The following is a 23446-nucleotide window of genomic DNA, read 5'->3' on the forward strand; positions in this document are numbered from 1 at the left end:
GAAGGCCTGATTCACGTGATCTCCTCTGAACAGTTGATGTTGAGATGTGTCTGTTACTTGAACTCTGTGAAGCATTTATTTGGGCTGCAATTTCTGAGGCTGGTAACTCTAATGAACTTATCCTCTGCAGCAGAGGTAACTCTGGATCTTCCTTTCCCGTGGCAGTCCTCATGAGAGGCAGATGATGGTTTTTGAGACTGCACTTGAAGAAACTTTCAAAGTTCTTGGAATGTTCCTGATTTGACTGACCTTCATGTCTTAAAGTAATGGACTGTCATATCTTTTTGCTTATTTGGGCTGTTCTTGCCATAATATGGACTTGGTCTTTTACCAAATAGGGCTATCTTCTGTATACCACCCCTACCATGTCACAACACAACTGATTGGCTCAAACGCATTAAGAACAAAATAAATTCCACAAATTAACTTTTAACAAAGCACACCTGTTAATTGAAATTCATTCCAGGTGACTACCTCATGAAGCTGGCTGAGAGAATGCCAAGAGTGTGCAAATGTAACGAGTGTGCTGAGAGTCGGAAAGCAAGTTCAGGGAGTGAGTGTTTTAATAAATAAAAGAAACTATGAACACGAAAAACAAACGCACCGGCATGAAAACAGAGTCAATAACACCTGAGGAAAGAACCAAGGGGAGTGACAGATATAGGGAAGATAATCAAGGAGGTGATGGAGTCCACGTGAGTGTCATGAGGCGCAGGTTCGCGAGACGATGGTGACAGGTTTGCGGGATAATCAGCAGCATGATGACCTAGAGGCCGGAGGGGGTGTATACGTGACAGCAAAGCTGTCATCAAGGCAAAGGGTGGTTACTTTGAAGAATGTAAAATATAAAATATATTTACATTTTGCTCAACACTTTTTTGGTTACTACATGATTCCATATGTGTTATTTCATAGTTTTGATGTCTTCACAATTGTTCTACAATGTAGAAAACAGTAAAAAATAAAGAGAAACTGGAATGAGTAGGTGTGTCCAAACTTTTGACTGGTACTGTATATATATATATATATATATATATATATATATATATATATATATATATATATATATATATATATATATATATATATATATCTGCTCAAAAAAATAAAGGGAACACTTAAACAACACAATGTAACTCCAAGTCAATCACACTTCTGTGAAATCAAACTGTCCACTTAGGAAGCAACACTGATTGACAATACATTTCACATGCTGTTGTGCAAATGGAATAGACAACAGGTAGAAATTATAGGCAATAAGCAAGACACCCCCAATAAAGGAGTGGTTCTACAGGTGGAGACCACAGACCACTTCTCAGTTCCTATGCTTCCTGGCTGATGTTTTGGTCACTTTTGAATGCTGGCGGTGCTTTCACTCTAGTGGTAGCATGAGACGGAGTCTACAACCCACACAAGTGGCTCAGGTAGTGCAGCTCATCCAGGATGGCACATCAATGCGAGCTGTGACAAGAAGGTTTGCTGTGTCTGACAGCGTAGTGTCCATAGCATGGAGGCGCTACCAGGAGACAGGCCAGTACATCAGGAGACGTGGAGGAGGCCGTAGGAGGTCAACAACCCAGCAGCAGGACCGCTACCTCCGCCTTTGTGCAAGGAGGAGCAGGAGGAGCACTGCCAGAGCCCTGCAAAATGACCTCCAGCAGGCCACAAATGTGCATGTGTCTGCTCAAACGGTCAGAAACAGACTCCATGAGGGTGGTATGAGGGCCCGACGTACACAGGTGGGGGTTGTGCTTACAGCCCAACACCGTGCAGGACGTTTGGCATTTGCCAGAGAACACCAAGATTGGCAAATTCGCCACTGGCGCCCTGTGCTCTTTACAGATGAAAGCAGGTTCACACTGAGCACGTGACAGACGTGACAGAGTCAGGAAACGCTGTGGAGAACGTTCTGCTGCCTGCAACATCCTAAAGCATGACCGGTTTGGCGGTGGGTCAGTCATGGTGTGGGGTGGCATTTCTTTGGGGGGCGCACAGCCGTCCATGTGCTCGCCAGAGGTAGCCTGACTGCCATTAGGTACCAAGATGAGATCCTCAGACCCCTTGTGAGACCAATGCAAGACAATGCTAGACCTCATGTGGCTGGAGTGTGTCAGCAGTTCCTGCAAGAGGAAGGCATTGATGCTATGGACTGGCCCGCCTGTTCCCCAGACCTGAATCCAATTGAGCACATCTGGGACATCATGTCTCGCTCCATCCACCAATGCCACGTTGCACCACAGACTGTCCAGGAGTTGGCGGATGCTTTAGTCCAGGTCTGGGAGGAGATCCCTCAGGAGACCATCCGCCACCTCATCAGGAGCATGCCCAGGCGTTGTAGGGAGGTCATACAGGCACGTGGAGGCCACACACACTACTGAGCCTCATTTTGACTTGTTTTAAGGACATTACATCAAAGTTGGATCAGCCTGTAGTGTGGTTTTCCACTTACATTTTTAGTGTGACTCCAAATCCAGACCTCCATGGGTTGATAAATTGGATTTCCATTGATTATTTTTGTGTGATTTTGTTGTCAGCACATTCAACTATGTAAAGAAAAAAGTATTTAATAAGATTATTTCTTTCATTCAGATCTAGGATGTGTTGTTTAAGTGTTCCCTTTATTTTTTTGAGCAGTGTATATATATATATATATATATATATATATATATATATATATAGTGCTGTGAAAAAGCATTTGCCCCATTTCTGATTTTCTCTATTTTTACATATTTTTGATATTGAATGCTATCAGATCTTTAACCAAAACCTAATATTAGATAACGGAAACCTGAGTTTACAAATTAGAAAACAAACTGATACTTATTTTATTTATTTAATTGACATAGTTATGCATCACCCTTACACTCAATAACTGGTTGTGCCACCTTTAGCTGCAATGACAGCAACCAAATGCTTCTTCCTGTAGTTGTTGATCAGTCTCTCACATTGCTGTGGAGGAATTTTGGCCCACTCTTGCATGCAGAACTACTTTAACTCAGCAACATTTGTGGATTTTCAAGCATGAACTGCTAGTTTCAAGTTCTTCCACAACATCCCAATTGAGATTATGTCTGGACTTTGACTAGGCCATTCCAAAACTTGAAATTTGTTGCTTTTTAGCCATTTTCATGCCTTGATTGTTTGTATTGGATCATTGTCTTGCTGCATGACCCAGCTGCACTTCAGCTCACAGACGGATGGCCTGACATTTTCCAGTATAATTCTCTGATACAGAGCAGAATTCATGGTTCCTTCTATTAATAAGGCAAGTCGTCCAGGTCCCGAGGCAGCAAAGCATCCCTAAACCATCACACTACCACCACCATGCTTGACCGTTGGTATAGGGTTCTTACTGTGGAATGCAGTGTTTGGTTTTCGCCAGGCATAATGGGACCTATGTCGTCATATATTTATATAAATAGAATGACCGGTACACGGTGGGAGGCAAAGAGATGTTTGACACCCTGGCTGACCTGATGGAGCACTACAAACGCAAAGGCATCGAGGAGATGTCTGGAACCTGGGTGCACCTCAAACAGGTAAAGACTTACAGGACTTACAGTTGTAACGCCATACAGGTCACAGAGTCACCATGAGTGTTGCAGTCAAGTTACAACTTTACACAGGTCGGAGATGCTGTATCTTATAATGGGTTAAAGATCATCTGAATGACAACATAGAGCCATATCCAAACAAATCTTGACTTCTTCTCCTCTCCTTCTCTTTCCTGTCCACTCCATCCTTCTCTCCGTCAGCCCTACTTCTCCACCAGAGTGAATGCAGCAGACATTGACAGTAGAGTGAGGCTGCTGGACCAGATGGCGGAAGGAGAGAACGAGGGAGACAAGAAGAGCAAAGCAGGATTCTGGGAGGAGTTTGATGTAAGTCGATTAAGTTTTTGATGGAAGGAAGATGTGATGTTTTGAACAACCCTTCTTAACCGCTTCTTCTCTTTACTCAACCTGGTCTCAGAGCATTTCCTATTATTATGTATGTAAATTCGAGACACTCCATTTAGAATGAGATTCTAAGTTTCTTATGGTATGTATTAATTTGTGGATGACATCACAAATTTTATATGAAATGTTATGAATTACAATTATTATTATATGTTACGAATTTGCAAAGCGTACTACATGTTATGAATTTTCAAAAAGTATATGTAATGAATTCTAGCAAGGTGGCTAACGTGCTAAGTAGTAGCAAAGTAGCTAAAAAGTAGTAAGTATTTGAAAAGTAGCTAAAATGCTAAAGTTTGCTGTAATGAGATTCAAACTACCTTTGGATTGCTAGATGTTAGCGTTATACACCCATGCATCCACCCCGAACATCCACCCTACTTTTGCTTTGCCTTAAGTAACCATCTATCTTATGTTACCATACCAAACTTAACATATCATACTCATTTTATTGCCTCGGATTTAAATGTACTATGTTACGTCTAGTCTATGAGACCAGGATGCTTTACTCTACTATAGGTTATCTGAGGACTAATTTCTTACATGCTGACCACACCAGCATTGCAAAATAAATGTACACATACATGTTATTCAATCATTGCATCCAAAATGCTCGCTCGCGTCAACGAGCGTCTGCGTAGCCAGGAACTAAATTAGAACTTGGTTATATTTGTGACGCTTGATGTGCTGCAAGTCCAATCTCTCCCGTCCAATCTCTCCCATCTCCTCATTGGTTTTTAGGAGCATATACCCATGTAGGTGATTGAAAGATTAACTGAGGTCCACACTCCAGTCCAGTTGGTGGTGGTAATGCACCTTAAAGTTGGTTGCTAACCGCCATTTAAGGTCCAAAGAAGAAGAAGAACCCTGAAGGAGGAGGGATTACTAGAAACTAACACTGTTTACCCTTTTATCTGTGGAATAATTGTCAGAGTAGAGGACCTTGTGCATTTCAGGTAAAATAACAACCAAATGCTTATGTCCCAGGACAAATTAGCTAGCAACAGGAAGCTAGCTAGCTAAATTGCCATGAATGTTTAATGCTTTTCGACCTGTCGCAAAATGAATATAGTTGGTCTAGAGATGGTTTTGATATTTCAACCTGCGTCCCCTGATCGCATCTGGTGTGGATGGACAAAATCAACATGCACGCGATGGCGCTCGTGCGTGCCCGGGGTAGTCAGAATGTTAGTGTGTCTGTGTTTGACCATTTGGTTGGTCATATAAGCTGTGTATGCAATGTGCCTTTACTCTTGTGCAACATGGTGAAACATTTTGAAACATGTTCCGTTGGACAAGTCAAAGTGAGAGTGTTGCAAGGAAAAACTATGATCAAATGGTTAAAGGTCTCACAACTACAGCCATAGGAAGTAGACTGCAAGAACCATAGACCACTTTTTTATTACCACCATGTGGTAGCATGTGGCACTGCTATTTGAGGCCTCTGCCCAAATTGTCTAATCTCAGAAACCCACAACTAAAACCTTGCGTAATTGCTTCAAATGCTACATAGTCTGGCCACGAGAGGTTAGAAATTGTCCAACACTAATTCCAAACTGCTTTAACAGTACATTAAAAATAACTTTTCAAATTGTAAAAAAAAATATGGGTAACGAATGTACATTATATGTATGTTCATAAAGCATACATAACACATCCATGATCACATAATGAACATGCCATATTTATAGAACATTCATTAATGTATTCATAGTAATACAGTATGTCAGTATTCCACAAATACTGGGAATGGGGATTTGCATGTCTTTAAACATTAACTCATTCTCCTGAAGGTATTCCTGAAAAGATTTTGAGTTGTCACACCTGGGTTGAGTGAATCTATGTTTGGGATTTTTACAGTCAATCCCTTCCCTCAAGACTGTGAGGTTAGGCCAGGGGTTAGGTTACTCTGGTCCTGGAGTACACATGCAGGCTTTTGTTCTAGCCCAGTGAAATAGTAAACACTGGATGTATGTGTAACCCCAATCCTTCAGACCAATTAGAGTTCACCTGAGCTGACACAGGCTAAAAGGCAGGATGAGAGGGGCTGATGATGCTGATGAGGAACTTCACTGAAACTCCCATCATAACCAGGGGACTGGATTAGCACTAGCAGCAGCTTCCACCAAGGGTCATGGGTCAGGACAGGTTGTAAGGCGCTACAGTATAGCTGGATTAGCTATAAGAAGTACGTCTATCCCCTAATGTGTACATAGAGATGAACACATGATATACAGTGCATTTGGAAAGTATTCAGACCCCTTGACTTTTTCCACATTTTGTTACGTTTTATTTAATTCATCAATCTACACACAAAACCCCATAATGACAAAGCAAAACGTGTTTTTTTGGTAAATATATATTGAAAAAAACCCCGGAAATATCACATTTACATAAGTATTCAGACCCTTTACTCAGTACTTTGTTGAAGTACCTTTGGCAGCGATTACAGCCTCGAGTCTTCTTGAGTATGACGCTACAAGCTTGGCACACCTGTATTTGGGGGGTTTCTCCCATTCTTCTCTGCAGATCCTCTCAAGCTTTGTCAGGTTGGATGGGGAGCATCGCTGCACAGCTATTTTCACGTCTCACCAGAGATGTTCGATCGGGTTCAAGTTTGGGCTCTGGCTGGGCCACTCAAAGACATTCAGAGACTTGTCCTGAAGCCACTCCTGTGTTGTCTTTGCTGTGTGCTTAGGGTTGTTGTCCTGTTGGAAGGTGAACCTTCACCCCAGTCTGAGGTCCTGAGTGCTCTGGAGCAGGTTTTCATCAAGAATATCTCTGTACTTTGCTCCGTTCATCTTTCCCTCAATCCTGACTAGTCTCCCAGTCCCTGCCCCTGAAAAACATCTCCACAGCATGATGCTGCCACCACCATGCTTCACCGTAGGGATGGTGCCAGGTTTCCTTCAGACGTGATGCTTGGCATTCAGGCCTAAGAGTTCAATCTTGGTTTCATCAGACTCATAGTCTGAGAGTCTTTAGGTGCCTTTGGCAAACTCCAAGCGGGCTATCATGTGCCTTTTACTGAGGAGTGGCTTCTGTCTGCCCACTCTACCATAAAGGCCTGATTGGTGGAGTGCTGCAGAGATGGTTGTCCTTCTGGAAGGATCTCCCATCTCCACAGAGGAACTCTGGAGCTCTGTCAGAGTGACCATCGGGTTCTTGGTCACTTCCCTGACCAAGGCCTTCACCCCCGATTGCTCAGTTTTGCTGGGCGGCCAGTTCTAGGAAGAGTCTTGGTGGTTCCAAACTTCTTCTTTTATGGAGGGCACTGTGTTCTTGGGGACATTCAATGCTGCAGAAATGTTTTGGTACCCTTCCCCAGATCTGTGCCTCGACACAATCCTGTCAAAGTCCCATCCTGTAGTCAGGATTACTCTCAAACTCCCATCCTGTAGTCAGGATTACTCTCAAACTCCCATCCTGTAGTCAGGATTACTCTCAAACTCCCATCCTGTGCTCATCACTCTCACTTTGATGAACTGAAATGGCTCAAAGTAAAAACAACTGAAGTCACCCAGATCAAGATGGGGCTTATCCACTAAACTGTGTAGCCTGTCCCCAGATACCTATATGTAATTATTTCAGCCACATTAGAGACACCCTCTTGTACTCCACCAGAGGGAGCTCTACTGACTTTATTCCCTGTCGATTCAAGAGCTCCATGGGGATAAACTCTTTCCTCTTGTCCAGTGGTTCCCAAACTGTGGGTTCGGCATTAAAAAAACATATATATATTTTTAAAGTGAACTCAATCCAGTTTTAAACTTACTCTTGAAAGTTGTAATAGTAGAATGCACAAGGTGCCATTTGGAAATTGGGTAGTGTATCATCAGTTCCTCTTGTCGTGTCAGTCATTGCAGACCTTAGAGCTATTTATAACTGGTCAGAAATGTCCAGATCAACTAGCCCATATCAGATGTTTTTTAATTTAGTTTTTTTAGCCCATAGATATTGTTGTATTTTTTTCGTCACTCAAATATCACATAAATACACTGTAGACATGGCAAAATGTATAGAATTGCAAGAAAAAGTTGCTTTAAAACTGCTACATTTTCTTTGCACCCCATGACAAAAGGTGTAGAATTGCAGGAAATAAGCTTTAAACCTGCAAAATTCTCTCCACCAACAAGAGGGGTTTGAACAGTTTGTGTCATGAACAGTGCTTGTGCCCATGGAAATAGACGTGGTGTGCGCGCGGGGCCCGGGATGTTCCCCAATGCTGGAAGGGGGGCCCAGAGTGAAAAGGTTTGGGAACCCCTGCTTTAGTCTGTGGAAGTACTGTGGAACAAATGAAACATTTGTCATTAGAGAATAGCTTTAAGGTGTCACTTGAAAATGGTTGAGAAATGCCATGGCTGTTTGAGGGTATTTCTATTTTCAAGAAGTGACGTGTTTAAAGGCCCCTCTATACTGTTGGTTAAGTAATTGAATGCTTGTTGATGTTTTTTTAACTTGTATTGAGCTTACAATGACTATCCTTCTCTTTCTCTCCTTCTCTCTCTTTCTTGTTCTTTTCAGGCCCTTCAAAAGCAGGAGACAAAGGTGAAGAAGAGCAGAGAAGAAGGGATGAGACCAGAAAACAAAAGCAAAAACCGATATAAGAACATCCTTCCCTGTAAGAGCATCTACTTCTAAAGTGCATTGATATAGCCTCTTATCTTTTACCCATCTTCTTTACATTTTCTCTTCCATTTATATTCTCTCTGTCTGATACATCCCCTCATCTCTCTCTCTCATCCTTCCATCTCTACACTCATCCTATTCTCCTCCCAGTTGATGAGACCAGGGTCATTCTGTCATCTGGAGACCCCAATATCATTGGCTCAGATTACATCAATGGCAACTATGTGACAGTAAGTACATGTTATGTCACCTTGTAGTCTCAACATCAAATGATAAACCACTGTTATGAATCCATAACAGGTCTAAACATGAATATGTTTTAATTAATATGATCAGAGACTATAATTGCAATGGGCTTTGTCTCCATGTAGACAATATTTGACATATTTTACTATATTTCTCCATCTCTTTGTAGAATAAGCTGCAGGAGCCCGGTGACCAGAAGGTGTACATCGCCTGTCAGGGCTGCCTTGCAACAACTGTCAACGATTTCTGGCAGATGGTGTGGCAGGAGAGGACAAGGGTCATCGTCATGACAACCAGGGAGGTCGAGAAGGGACGGGTTAGTGACTTAGGAGTGTTACTGAGAATTTGAAAGCATTTTCTTTTACAATGTATGATTTTAATATTATAACATAGTATAAACTACCCATCTCATTTTCCTCAAACCATTTCTCCATGTTTGTTTATGCAGAATAAATGTGTGCCATACTGGCCAGAAATGCAGGGCTCCAAAGAGGTGGGGCCGTATGTGGTCACTTGTGTCTCTGAGAGAGATGCCACTGACTACAAGATCAGGGTTATGGAGATCTCCCCTCTGGATCAAGTAGGTACCACCTGCTGGCTCCACTCATCATCACCTCTCTTACCTCTGTTACCACTGCCATCATTGTCATTACTGTTAACACCTCTGTCATCTCTAATACTGTCATATCATCACTATCACCACTGTTACCGTTATCATCACTGTCATCTATGGCATCACTGTTACCTCTGTCGTCACTGTTACCATTATCATCACTGTCATCACTGTTACCTCGGTCATCACTGCAGTCACAGATTAGCTGAGTTTACAGTATTACTCATGTCTCTCCTCTTTGTCTCTTTCCTCTCCCCTCCTCGTCTGTCCCAGTCGGATTCGGTCCGTACTATCTGGCACTACCAGTACCTGAGCTGGCCCGACCATGGAGTTCCCGAGGAGCCAGGAGGGGTGCTCAGCTTCCTCTCTCAGGTCAACTTAAAACAGGCCGAGTTCACCAACGCTGGGCCAATGATCATCCACTGCAGGTATATTCTAGCTGTCTTCCAGCTGTATTCTTGCTATATTCCAGATGTATTCAGGATGATAAGTGTCACTTATATCCATTCTCCATTGTCTAGAATACATGATAAGAATGTCAGATTATGTTGTTTTTCCAGGATTAAGACTAGTTGTTAATTTGTCTGGGAACGGGGGATGCTTGCGTCCCACCCTAGTCAACAGCCAGTGGAATCGAGTCGCGCGAAATATAAAACCTCATAAATGCTATAACTTCAATTTCTCAAACATATGAGTATTTTACACCATTTTATAGATACACCTCTCCTGAATCGAACCACGTTGTCCGATTTCAAAAAGGCTTTACAGCAAAAGCAAAACATTAGATTATGTTAGGAGAGTACCCTGCCCAAAAAAATCACACTGCCATTTTCAAAGCAACTAGCATGCATCACAAATACCCAAAACACAGCTAAATGCGGCACTAACCTTTGACAATCTTCATCAGATGACACTCCTAGGACATCATGTTACACAATACATGCATTTTTGTTCGATAAAGTTCATATTTATATATAAAAACAGCATTTTACATCGGCACGTGACGATCAGAAAATATTTTCCCTCAAATGCTTCCGGTGAATCAGCGCTACAATTTACAAAATTACTATTCGAAAACATTGTTAAAATGTAATATTGTCATTCAAAGAATTATAGATTAACATCTCGTGAATGCAACTGCATTGCCAGATTTAAAAATAACTTTACTGGGAAATCACACTTTGCAATAAACGATGTGGTATGCTCAGAAAAATAGGCTAGGCGATACATGTTAGCGCCATCTTGGAACCATCTAAAATCAAATATACTATGGTAAATATTCCCTTACCTTTGATTATCTTCATCAGAAGGCACTTCCAGGAATCCCAGGTCCACAACAAATGTAGTTTTGTTCGAAAAAGTGAATAATTTATGTCCCAATAGTTCCTTCTTGTTAGCGCGTTCCAAAGGCTACTCATAATGCACTGAAGAGCGCGGGACTTGTCGTCACGAATGTGCAAAAAATATATATTTACGTTCGTTCAAACATGTCAAACGTTGTATAACATAAATCTTTAGGGCCTTTTTCAACCAGAGCTTCAATAATATTCAAGGCGGACGATTGCATTGTCTTACTAAACGTTTCGGAACAAAATGGTTCCCATGGGCGCCCACGTCATAGTAGTAATGGCCCTCCCCCTGTGACCAACTTCCCAAGCCTCTCTTTGGGTCAGTTTCTACCATAGAAGACTCAAACCACTTTGTAAAGACTGTTGACATCTAGTGGAAGCCTTAGGAAGTGCTAAATGATTAATAAGTCCCTGTGTGTTTCAATGGCAAAGGTTTGAAGTGATTCCACACATCAGATTTCCATTTCCTGTTAGGATTTGTCTCAGGGTTTTGACTGCCATATGAGTTCTGTTATACTCACAGACACCATTCAAACAGTTTTAGAAACTTTAGAGTGTTTTCTATCCAAATCTACTAATTATATGCATATTCTAGTTACTGGACAGGAGTAGTAACCAGATTAAATCGGGTACATTTTTTATCCGGCCGTGCAAATACTGCCCGCTATCCCCAACAGGTTTTAAGATTAGTTGTGGTTAGGGTTGCGAAGTGTCAGAAACTTTCCTTTAAATTTCCAGAGTTTTTCTGGAAATTTCCATGGGAAATTAAGCCTGGGAATTTTGCTTAAATTCATCAAAGAAGTTGGCTTATAACAGTGAACCTTTTTTTGTGGGATACACATAAGGCAATTCTAGGTCTTGTGGTATATTTTGGTTAAACTATCCCCAATTCAATGGAATGGCAACCCTCTGCATGCACAGTGTATTCTTCCATCACGTGTACAGCTAATTTTCAAGATATTGCACACTAATGAGATGCTATTGAGCCCACACTACTACACTGTCTGAGCCAAGGACTACATGCTTTCTGGTAAGTTTTGATTACAATACTTGGTGGGGTGAATGTATTTTATAGGACATGCATGATTTTTTTGTTAACTAGTAAATAGTAGCCTACAGAAAGTGTGTTTAAATCATTTCTAACTTGTTAACAATTTCTGCTAGTTAGTTTTTGCTACCATGTGGGTTTTAGCTTGTTTTAGCCTGCTAATTCACCTGTTTCCATACATGTTTCATTTAAAACATTTATCTTACAAAGGAGTTGTTTAATCTAGCTGCTTAACTATTTATCTGTACATGGAATTGTTTTTTGTTTTTTCTTACTCTTTTTTTTCTAATCTTTACAGGAAAATGCCACTATCTGATGTGTGGAGACATTTCACTGTAGCTAATGTAGAAGGAAAAGCTGTGTACATTTGCAAATACTGTGCCAAATCATATGTGAAGAATGCAACAAAGATGCAGAATCATCTGGCCAAGTCCATAAAGTTCCCTCAGTGCTCACAACAAGCAACCTCTGACAAAAGTCAAAAATGAAAATGATAAATCAGACACCTTATCAATAGCAACAGCTCAATATACCACATGGTCCTCCTGGAATCAGAAGTTTTTTTTACTCAATGGAGGAACGTAGTCAGAGATGCTGTGTATGCAACTAGTTCACCACTGATGCTAACAGGCAATGTGTATTGGAAGAGATTTCTGACTGTTCTTCGTCCAGCATACACCCCTCCAACCAGACATGCTTTATCTACTCATTTGCTGGATGCAGAGTTCAACAGAGTTCAAGTGAAGGTCAAGCAAATCATTGAGAAAGCAGACTGTATTGCAATCATCTCTGATGGGTGGTCGAATGTTCGTGGGCAAGGAATAATTAACTGCATCATCTCCACCCCTCAACCATTATTCTCCAAGTGCACAGACACAAGGGACAACAGACACACCGATCTCTACATTGCAGATGAGCTGAAGGCAGTCATCAATGACCTTGGACCACAGAAGGTATTTGCACTGGTGACAGACAATGCTGCAAACATGAAGGCTGCTTGGTCTAAAGTGGAGGAGTCCTACCCTCACATCACACCCATTGGCTGTGCTGCTCATGCATTGAATCTGCTCCTCAAGGACATCATGGCACTGAAAACAATGGATACACTCTACAAGAGAGCCAAGGAAATGGTTAGGTATGTGAAGGGTCAAGTTATAGCTGAAATCTACCTCACCAAGCAAAGTGAGAAGAATAAAAGCACCACATTGAAGCTGCCCAGCTGTTGTCATCATGTTTGACAGTCTCCTGAAGGGAGTCTGCTGATATGGACAGCCCCATCAAGAGGATCCTCCTGGATTATGTATTTTGGGAGAGAGTGGTAAGCAGCCTGAAACTCCTGAAACCTATAGCAGTAGCCATTACACGGATTGAGGAAGACAATGTCATCCTGTCTGATGTTCAGACTCTGCTTGCAGATGTAAGAGAAGAAATCCGTATTGCCCTGCCCACTTCACTGTTGCTCCAAGCAGAGAAAACTGCAGTTCTGAAATACATCAAAAAGCGTGAAGACTTCTGTCTGAAGCCCATACACACTACAGCGTACATGTTGCTGCAGAGATCAACAAGGCATTTGGTGTCATCACTACTGTGTCTCGCCACCTTGGCCTGGATGAGGGCAAGGTTCTTGGTAGTCTGGCGAAGTACACTTCCAAGCAAGGGGTTGGAGATGCAATATGGCAGTCGTGCCAACATATCTCATCAGCCACCTGGTGGAAGGGACTTTGTGGATCTGAGGCTTTTCCCCTGTTGCCTCCATCCTCCAAATCCCACCAACATCAGCCGCCTCAGAGCGCAACTGGTCCTTGTTTGGGAACACACACACACCAAAGCACGCAACAGGCTGACCAATACAAGGTTTGAAAAATTGGTGGCCATCCGGGCAAATTTGAGGCTTTTTGAGCCTGACAACGAGCCATCCTCAACAAGGCTGGAAAGTGAATCTGTATATACTGTATCCTCAGAGTCTGATGTTCAAGAGGTGGACATTGAGGAGGTCCAGGGAGAAGACATGGAAGCATGAGAGGAAGATAACCAAAGCTTTAGTTTCTAGACTATAATTTTACAGATGTATGTTGAAAACGTTTCTGGGAGATGTGATGGATCATTGGGGATCATTCAATATATGCTTTCTTTTGTTGTTCAGTGAAATCATCCCATGTGAAAAGCCAAGTCATTTAATTAAAGTTCAATTCGTAACTAAATCGTTTTTTTATTTCTATTGGAAGGATTTAATAATTTACAATTATGTCTACTTATGATAAGGTAAAAGGTTGACGTTTCTGTCTCCATATGATATGGTAAATATATCCAATGCAAAAAACATCTACATTTAAATGGTATTCATATTAATTTGTATATATTTCCGTTAATTCCAATATATTCCCGTTAATTCCCACGGAAAGTTTCCACCTCTGAATATTCCCCAAAATGTGCAACCCTAGTTGCGGTACTCAGCATTTTAAGTCAACTGACAATTTATCCTATAGGAATTTTCCCCTTGTGATATCAAGAATAGGGAGGGTTCTTGTACTCTTCTACGTTGTTGGTCCCGTGACTATTTGTTATGTAAGCAGACATAAGTACAGCATAATAGCGTATAGAGTGTTTACAAGGCTGTTGCAGTACAGTTTAATGACAAAAGCTATTTTCTTTGCTTCTTTACACTGAAAGACATCCATAGGGACAAAGTTCTTATCCAATCCACTGGTCTTTATAATATAACCAAACTGTCACAGTCACGTGTGTGTACAGTGGTCATCCCCTGGCTGAGACATCTGTTAGTGTGACATGACAAATCCCTCTCCATTTGTCCATGATCACTTTACACCTCCGATCACAGAATGGCTTAGATGATCAATACTGCTCTAGAAATGGTTTCAATACAGTTAATTATTTTCAGTGAATTGCATTGAGTCCAATCACATTGTACTGTACTGACAGTTGTCCCTACAACCACTCTGTTTGTGTTGTGTTTCTGTGTAGTGCTGGAATAGGCCGAACTGGCACCATTGTGGTGATCGACATGATCATCGAGACCATTGACACTAAAGGTGAGTCTCTTTCATTACCAAAGTTCCCGCATTTCTTCAGATCTTCATGATTTTATATTGTATCTTATTATAGCTCTTTTGTTCCATGATCCTTGTAATGCCTGTCATCACTGTAGAATGACAATGTTTTTGTTGTTGATTGTGATTCTAACTTCCTGGTTATCCATAGGTCTGGACTGTGACATAGACATCCAGAAGAGCATCCAGATGGTGCGAGATCAGCGGTCAGGCATGGTGCAGACTGAGGCCCAGTACAAGTTCATCTACCTGGCCGTCTCTGAGTACATAGAGGCCTCCAAGACCTACAACAAGGTGAGGGAGAGGGGGGGGAGGTTGCAATAGAAGGGAGAGAGGAATATGGGTAATATGGAATCAAATATATATTGTTCACCTCTCCCAAGTGCACTGGCTACAGTATATGTCTATTGACAAACTGTGTTGAAAAACAACATTCCAGAAATAACAAGACAGCAGAGAGAGACTCAGATATCAGCTGACAGAGGGATCTGTGTCAAGATATACTTTACACTGTTGTTGTGCATGTTCTTCTGTCCTCCAGACAGAGATCTTATCATAGACTGCTTTGTAAAATATGAACATTGACAGAGAGAGGTTGAAATTGTTCATGGAAATTGCTAGATTTCTGGGAAATTCATAATAAGACTATGACTTACTCTGCACATTGACTCACCTTAGACCACCCATCATGTCTAACACTCGCTGTCCTCTTCTCCCCTTTCTAGGGAGCTGAGACAGAGTATGGAAATTTGCAGTTCAAACACCAGCCTGCCAGCTGCAAGGTCTCCAAGTGAGTTTGTACAGTGTGTTTCTGTGCACATGCCATTGGAGTCCCGTGCATATTCCCATCTCTCCTCAAAACCACATTGGGTCAAAGTTCTCTGGCGCAGGCTACACAGAGTGAGAGACACACACATAGCGAGAGGAGGTTAGGTAGAGAGACACGGAAGAGAGAGAGTGAGAGACACACAGAGAGAGAGTTAGGTAGAGAGAGACGGAAGAGAGAGAGAGAGGTTAGGTAGAGAGAGATGGAAAAGAGAGAGAGGTTCGGTAGAGAGAGACGGAAGAGAGAGAGAGAGAGAGAGAGAGAGAGAGGGGAGGTTAGGTAGAGAGACACGGAAGAGAGAGAGTGAGAGACACACAGAGAGAGAGTTAGGTAGAGAGAGACGGAAGAGAGAGAGAGAGGTTAGGTAGAGAGAGATGGAAAAGAGAGAGAGGTTCGGTAGAGAGAGACGGAAGAGAGAGAGAGAGAGAGAGAGAGAGAGAGGGGAGGTTAGGTAGAGAGAGATGAAAGAGAGAGAGGAGTGAATGTGGACTTTCTCAGCTCTGTCTCCTAATGAGCCTAGCTCCTATAAGCCATATTGAAAATGGGACCATTGTTTTTCATCGTCGTCCCCCGTGTCTCTCCATCCTTCTGTTGTCCAATTTAGCTGATTGGGCACGTTTGTGTAACCTTTGGAGGTGATACATTTGGCTAGGTAGCCCTACTGTACTCTCTCGCTCTGGAAATAATGGACCAATTAGAAAAAACTAAACTGGACAACAAAGGAGAGGAAGAATCACTTGACCTGTTTGGATCGTCCGGACTGACCAAACTCTGTAAACTTCCACTCGATCAACCAGCCCATTCTCTTGTCAGGGTTTGAATTACATTGATTCCCAGGGATGCCCTAAAAATAGTTAAGACAATGTTAGCAGTGTTAACTGCTATGAGAATGTAGGGACACAGGGTTCTTCTTGACCAGGAAACACTTTGGACCCTGATTATACAGCAGGCTATAGGGATCACCCTGGTTATACAGCACGGTTGACCCTGGTTATACAGCTGGCTATAGGGATTACCCTGGTTATACAGCACGGTTCACCCTGGTTATACAGCTGGCTATAGGGAATACCCTGGTTATACAGCACAGTTCACCCTGGTTATACAGCAGGCTATAGGGATCACCCTGGTTATACAGCATGGTTCACCCTGGTTATACAGCTGGCTATAGGGATTACCCTGGTTATACAGCATGGTTCACCCTGGTTATACAGCTGGCTATAGGGATCACCCTGGCTATACAGCACGGTCACCCTGGTTATACAGCTGGCTATAGGGATTACCCTGGTTATACAGCACTGCCACCCTGGTTATACAGCTGGCTTTAGGGATTACCCTGGTTATACAGCATGGTGCACCCTGGTTATACAGCTGGCTATAAAGATCACCCTGGCTATACAGCACGGTTCACCCTGGTTATACAGCTGGCTATAGGGATTACCCTGGTTATACAGCTGGCTATAGGGATCGTCCCTGGTTATACAGCTGGCTATAGGTATCACCCTGGTTATACAGCTGGCTATAGGGATCACCCTGGTTATGCAGCACGGTTCACCCTGGTTATACAGCTGGCTATAGGAATCATCCTGGTTATACAGCTGGCTATAGGGATCGTCCCTGGTTATACAGCTGGCTATAGGGATCACCCTGGTTATACAGCTGGCTATAGGGATCACGTCAGTTTATACAGCACGGTTCACCCTGGTTATACAGCTGGCTGTAGGGATCACCCTGGTTATACAGCAGGCTATAGGGATCACCCTGGTTATACAGCTGGCTATAGGGATCACCCTGGTTATACAGCTGGCTTTAGGGATCACCCTGGTTATACAGCTGGCTATAGGGATCACCCTGGTTATACAGCAGACTATAGGGATCACCCTGGTTATACAGCAGGCTATAGGGATCACCCTGGTTATACAGCTGGCTGTAGGGATCACCCTGGTTATACAGCACAGTTCACCCTAGTTATACAGCTGGCTGTAGGGATCACCCTGGTTATACAGCAGGCTATAGGGATCACCCTGGTTATACAGCTGGCTGTAGGGATCACCCTGGTTATACAGCAGGCTATAGGGATCACCCTGGTTATACAGCTGGCTATAGGGATCACCCTGGTTATACAGCACAGGGCACCCTAGTTATACAGCTGGCTGTAGGGATCACCCTGGTTATACAGCTGGCTATAGGGATCACCCTGGTTATACAGCAGGCTATAGGGATCACCCTGGTTATACAGCTGGCTGTAGGGATCACCCTGGTTATACAGCTGGCTATAGGGATCAGAGTTCTTCCTGGACAGATGACATGGTCAGGAAAGACTCTGGGCCCTAGTAATGAAAGAGCTCCCGAGGCACCCACCTCATGTATAATCAAACCCCTGTCTCTAGTACAGTATAGTACACCACAGTGTAACCCCTGTCTCTAGTACAGTATAATACACCAGTGTAACCCCTGTCTCTAGTACAGAATAATACATCACAGTGTAACCCCTGTCTCTAGTACAGTATAGTACACCACAGTATAACACCTGTCTCTAGTACAGTATAGTACACCACAGTATAACACCTGTCTCTAGTACAGTATAATACACCACAGTATAACACCTGTCTCTAGTACAGTATAGTACACCATAGTGTAACCCCTGTCTCTAGTACAGTATAATACACCACAGTATAACACCTGTCTCTAGTACAGTATAATACACCACAGTGTAACCCCTGTCTCTAGTACAGTATAATACACCATAGTGTAACCCCTGTCTCTAGTACAGTATAATACACCACAGTGTAACCCCTGTCTCTAGTACAGTATAGTACACCACAGTATAACATCTGCCTCTAGTACAGTATAGTACACCACAGTGTAACCCCTGTCTCAAGTACAGTATAGTACACCACAGTGTAACCCCTGTCTCTTGTACAGGATAATACACCACAGTGTCTCTAGTACAGTATAATACACCACAGTGTAACACCTGTCTCTAGTACAGTATAATACACCAGTGTAACCCCTGTCTCTAGTACAGAATAATACACCACAGTGTAACCCCTGTCTCTAGTACAGAATAATACACCACAGTGTAACCCCTGTCTCTAGTACAGTATAATACACCACAGTGTAACCCCTGTCTCTAGTACAGTATAGTACACCACAGTGTAACCCCTGTCTCTAGTACAGTATAATACACCAGTGTAACCCCTGTCTCTAGTACAGAATAATACACCACAGTGTAACCCCTGTCTCTAGTACAGTATAGTACACCACAGTATAACACCTGTCTCTTGTACAGTATAGTACACCACAGTGTAACCCCTGTCTCTAGTACAGTATAGTACACCACAGTGTAACCCCTGTCTCTTGTACAGGATAATACACCACAGTGTCTCTAGTACAGTATAATACACCACAGTGTAACACCTGTCTCTAGTACAGTATAATACACCAGTGTAACCCCTGTCTCTAGTACAGAATAATACACCACAGTGTAACCCCTGTCTCTAGTACAGAATAATACACCACAGTGTAACCCCTGTCTCTAGTACAGTATAATACACCACAGTGTAACCCCTGTCTCTAGTACAGTATAGTACACCACAGTGTAACCCCTGTCTCTAGTACAGTATGGTACACCACAGTGTCTCTAGTACAGTATAATACACCACAGTGTAACCCCTGTCTCTAGTACAGTATAGTACACCACAGTGTAACCCCTGTCTCTAGTACAGTATAGTGCACCACAGTGTAACCCCTGTCTCTAGTACAGTATAGTACACCACAGTGTAACCCCTGTCTCTAGTACAGTATAGTGCACCACAGTGTAACCCCTGTCTCTTGTACAGTATAGTACACCACAGTGTAACCCCTGTCTCTAGTACAGTATAGTGCACCACAGTGTAACCCCTGTCTCTAGTACAGTATGGTACACCACAGTGTAACCACGGTCACTAGTACAGTATAGTGCACCACAGTGTAACCCCTGTCTCTAGTACAGTATAGTGCACCACAGTGTAACCCCTGTCTCTTGTACAGTATAGTACACCACAGTGTAACCCCTGTCTCTAGTACAGTATAGTGCACCACAGTGTAACCCCTGTCTCTAGTACAGTATAGTACACCACAGTGTAACCCCTGTCTCTTGTACAGTATGGTACACCACCGTGTAACCCCTGTCTCTAGTACAGTGTAGTACACCACAGTGTAACCCCTGTCTCTAGTACAGTATAATACACCACAGTGTAACCCCTGTCTCTAGTACAGTATAATACACCACTGTGTAACCCATCTCTAGTACAGTATAATACACCACAGTGTAACCCCTGTCTCTAGTACAGTATGGTACACCACCGTGTAACCACGGTCACTAGTACAGTATAGTGCACCACAGTATAACACCTGTCTCTAGTACAGTATAGTACACCACTGTGTCTTTAGTACAGTATAATACACCACAGTGTAACCCCTGTCTTTAGTACAGTATAATACACCACAGTGTAACACCTGTCTCTAGTACAGTATAGTACACCACAGTGTAACCCCTGTCTCTAGTACAGTATAATACACCACAGTGTAACCCCTGTCTTTAGTACAGTATAATACACCACAGTGTAACCCCTGTCTCTAGTACAGTATGGTACACCACAGTGTAACACCTGTCTCTAGTACAGTATAATACACCACAGTGTAACCCCTGTCTCTAGTACAGTATAATACACCACAGTGTCTTTAGTACAGTATAATACACCACAGTGTAACCCCTGTCTTTAGTACAGTATAATACACCGCAGTGTAACCCCTGTCTCTAGTACAGTATGGTACACCACAGTGTAACACCTGTCTCTAGTACAGTATAATACACCACAGTGTAACCCCTGTCTCTAGTACAGTATAATACACCACAGTGTAACCCCTGTCTCTAGTACAGTATAATACACCACAGTGTAACCCCTGTCTCTAGTACAGTATGGTACACCACAGTGTAACCCCTGTCTCTAGTACAGTATGGTACACCATAGTATAACACCTGTCTCTAGTACAGTATAATACACCACAGTGTAACCCCTGTCTCTAGTACAGTATAATACACCATAGTATAACACCTGTCTCTAGTACAGTATAGTACACCACAGTGTAACCCCTGTCTCTAGTACAGTATTGTACACCACTGTGTCTTTAGTACAGTATAATACACCACAGTGTAACCCGTCTCTAGTACAGTATAATACACCACAGTGTAACCCGTCTCTAGTACAGTATAATACACCACAGTGTAACCCGTCTCTAGTACAGTATAATACACCACAGTGTAACCACTGTCTCTTGTACAGTATAATACACCACAGTGTAACCCGTCTCTAGTACAGTATAGTACACCACAGTGTAACCTGTCTCTAGTACAGTATAATACACCACAGTGTAACCTGTCTCTAGTACAGTATAGTACACCACAGTGTAACACCTGTCTCTAGTACAGTATAGTACACCACAGTGTAACCTGTCTCTAGTACAGTATAGTACACCACAGTGTAACCCGTCTCTAGTACAGTATAGTACACCACAGTGTAACCCGTCTCTAGTACAGTATAATACACCACAGTGTAACCTGTCTCTAGTACAGTATAGTACACCACAGTGTAACCCCTGTCTCTAGTACAGTATAGTGCACCACAGTGTAACACCTGTCTCTAGTACAGTATAGTACACCACAGTGTAACCTGTCTCTAGTACAGTATAGTACACCACAGTGTAACCCGTCTCTAGTACAGTATAGTACACCACAGTGTAACACCTGTCTCTAGTACAGTATAGTACACCACAGTGTAACACCTGTCTCTAGTACAGTATAATACACCACAGTGTAACCTGTCTCTAGTACAGTATAGTACACCACAGTGTAACCCCTGTCTCTAGTACAGTATAATACACCACAGTGTGAGTCTGGCACTGGCTTGACACGGGTAGCTCAGTGCCCTAAGTTGTGTTGGAAAAACTGTTGATTGGTTCATCCATTTATGTAATTACAGTACAGTAGAATGGCTTCCCCGCTGGCCTCTAGTGCCCGCCTGGCCAAGGCCACGGCCACTCAAACATGTAGGTAAACTCACAATCCAGTGTGGTGTGGGTAAGCTCACAATCCAGAGTTCACTGGAGAGCTCTGAGCTGGCTATGTACAGTATGAAATGTGTCACTGTCACCACTTCTGAGTGTTTATCTCCGATGCTAGACCATCCCTGTTTTTACCTGTTGTACATTTGCGAACTATCCTTGTATTGTTAACCTGTCAGGGTACTGTCAGGATACTGTTTGGTAGGGTCAGGGTACTGTCAGGGTAGTGTCAGGGTACTGTTTGGTAGGGTCAGGGTACTGTCTGGGTACTGTCAGGGTAGTGTTTGGTAGGGTCAAGGTACTGTCAGGGTACTGTCAGGGAAGTGTTTAGGGTCAGGGTACTATCAGGGTAGTGTTTGGTAGGGTCAGGGTACTGTCAGGGTAGTATTTGGTATGGCCAGGGTAGTGTTTGGTACGGTCAGGGTAGTGTCAGGGTTGTGTCAGGGTAGTGTTTGGTACGGTCAGGGTAGAGTTTGGTACGGTCAGGGTAGTGTCAGGGTAGTGTTTGGTACGGTCAGGGTAGTGTCAGGGTAGTGTTTGGTACGGTCAGGGTAGTGTTTGGTAGGGTCAGGGTACTGTCAGGGTAGTGTCAGGGTACTGTTTGGTAGGGTCAGGGTACTATCAGGGTAGTGTCAGGGTAGTGTTTGGTAGGGTCAGGGTACAGTTAGGGTAGTGTTTCGTACAGCCAGGGTACTTTTAGGGTAGTGTTTGGTACGGTCAGGGTACTGTCAGGGTAGTGTTTGGTACAGTCAGGGTAGTGTCAGAGTAGTGTTTGCTACGGTCAGGGTAGTGTTTGGTAGGGTCAGGGTACTGTCAGGGTTGTGTTTTGTATGGCCAAGGTACTGTTAGGGTAGTGTTTGGTAAGGTCAGGGTACTGTCAGGGTAGTGTTTGGTATGGTCAGGGTAGTGTTTGGTACCGACAGGGTAGTGTCAGGGTTGTGTCAGGGTAGTGTTTGGTACATTCAGGGTAGTGTCAGGGTAGTGTTTGGTACGGTCAGGGTACTGTCAGGGTAGTGTTAGGGTAGTGTCAGGATAGTGTTTGGTACGGTCAGTGTAGTGTCAGGGTAGTGTTTGGTATGGTCAGGGTAGTGTTTGGTAGGGTCAGGGTACTGTCAGGGTAGTGTTTGGTACGGTCAGGGTACAGTCAGGGTAGTGTTAGGGTAGTTTCAGGGTAGTGTTTGGTACAGTCAGGATAGTGTCAGGGTAGTGTTTGGTACAGTCAGGGTACTGTCAGGGTAGTGTTGGGTACGGTCAGGGTACTGTCAGGGTAGTGTTAGGGTAGTGTCAGGGTAGTGTTTGGAACAGTCAGGGTAGCGTCAGGGTAGTGTTTGGTACAGTCAGGGTAGTGTTTGGTACGGTCAGGGTACTGTCAGGATACCATCAGGCTACTGTCAGGGTAGTGTTTGGTATGCTCAGGGTACTGTCAGGGTATTGTTTGGTAGTGTCAGGGTACTGTCAGGGTAGTGTTTGGTAGGGTGAGGGTACTGTTTGGTAGGGTCAGGGTACTGTCAGGGTAGTGTCAGGGTACTGTTTGGTAGGGTCAGGGTACTGTCAGGGTAGTGTTTGGTAGGGTGAGGGTACTGTTTGGTAGGGTCAGGGTACTGTC

The 23446-nt window shown here is 43.2% G+C and overlaps 1 protein-coding gene across 6 annotated transcripts in view; it reads left to right on the forward strand.

Moving 5' to 3' along the window:
• LOC106576571 (tyrosine-protein phosphatase non-receptor type 6) overlaps window positions 1-23446 on the forward strand; it is a 38936-nt gene that overhangs the window by 13684 nt on the left and 1806 nt on the right. For all 6 annotated transcript variants that reach the window (XM_014153815.2, XM_014153841.2, XM_014153824.2 and 3 more), the window contains 10 exons: window positions 3423-3539; window positions 3756-3881; window positions 8484-8580; window positions 8739-8818; window positions 9004-9150; window positions 9283-9414; window positions 9721-9875; window positions 14827-14894; window positions 15064-15206; window positions 15638-15702. In XM_014153815.2, coding sequence (XP_014009290.1) covers window positions 3423-3539; window positions 3756-3881; window positions 8484-8580; window positions 8739-8818; window positions 9004-9150; window positions 9283-9414; window positions 9721-9875; window positions 14827-14894; window positions 15064-15206; window positions 15638-15702 — 1130 coding nt within the window. The remainder of the gene's footprint in view (window positions 1-3422; window positions 3540-3755; window positions 3882-8483; window positions 8581-8738; window positions 8819-9003; window positions 9151-9282; window positions 9415-9720; window positions 9876-14826; window positions 14895-15063; window positions 15207-15637; window positions 15703-23446) is intronic.

This window comes from Salmo salar, chromosome ssa05 (assembly GCF_905237065.1).
Source record: "Salmo salar chromosome ssa05, Ssal_v3.1, whole genome shotgun sequence".
Classification (NCBI taxonomy): domain Eukaryota; kingdom Metazoa; phylum Chordata; class Actinopteri; order Salmoniformes; family Salmonidae; genus Salmo; species Salmo salar.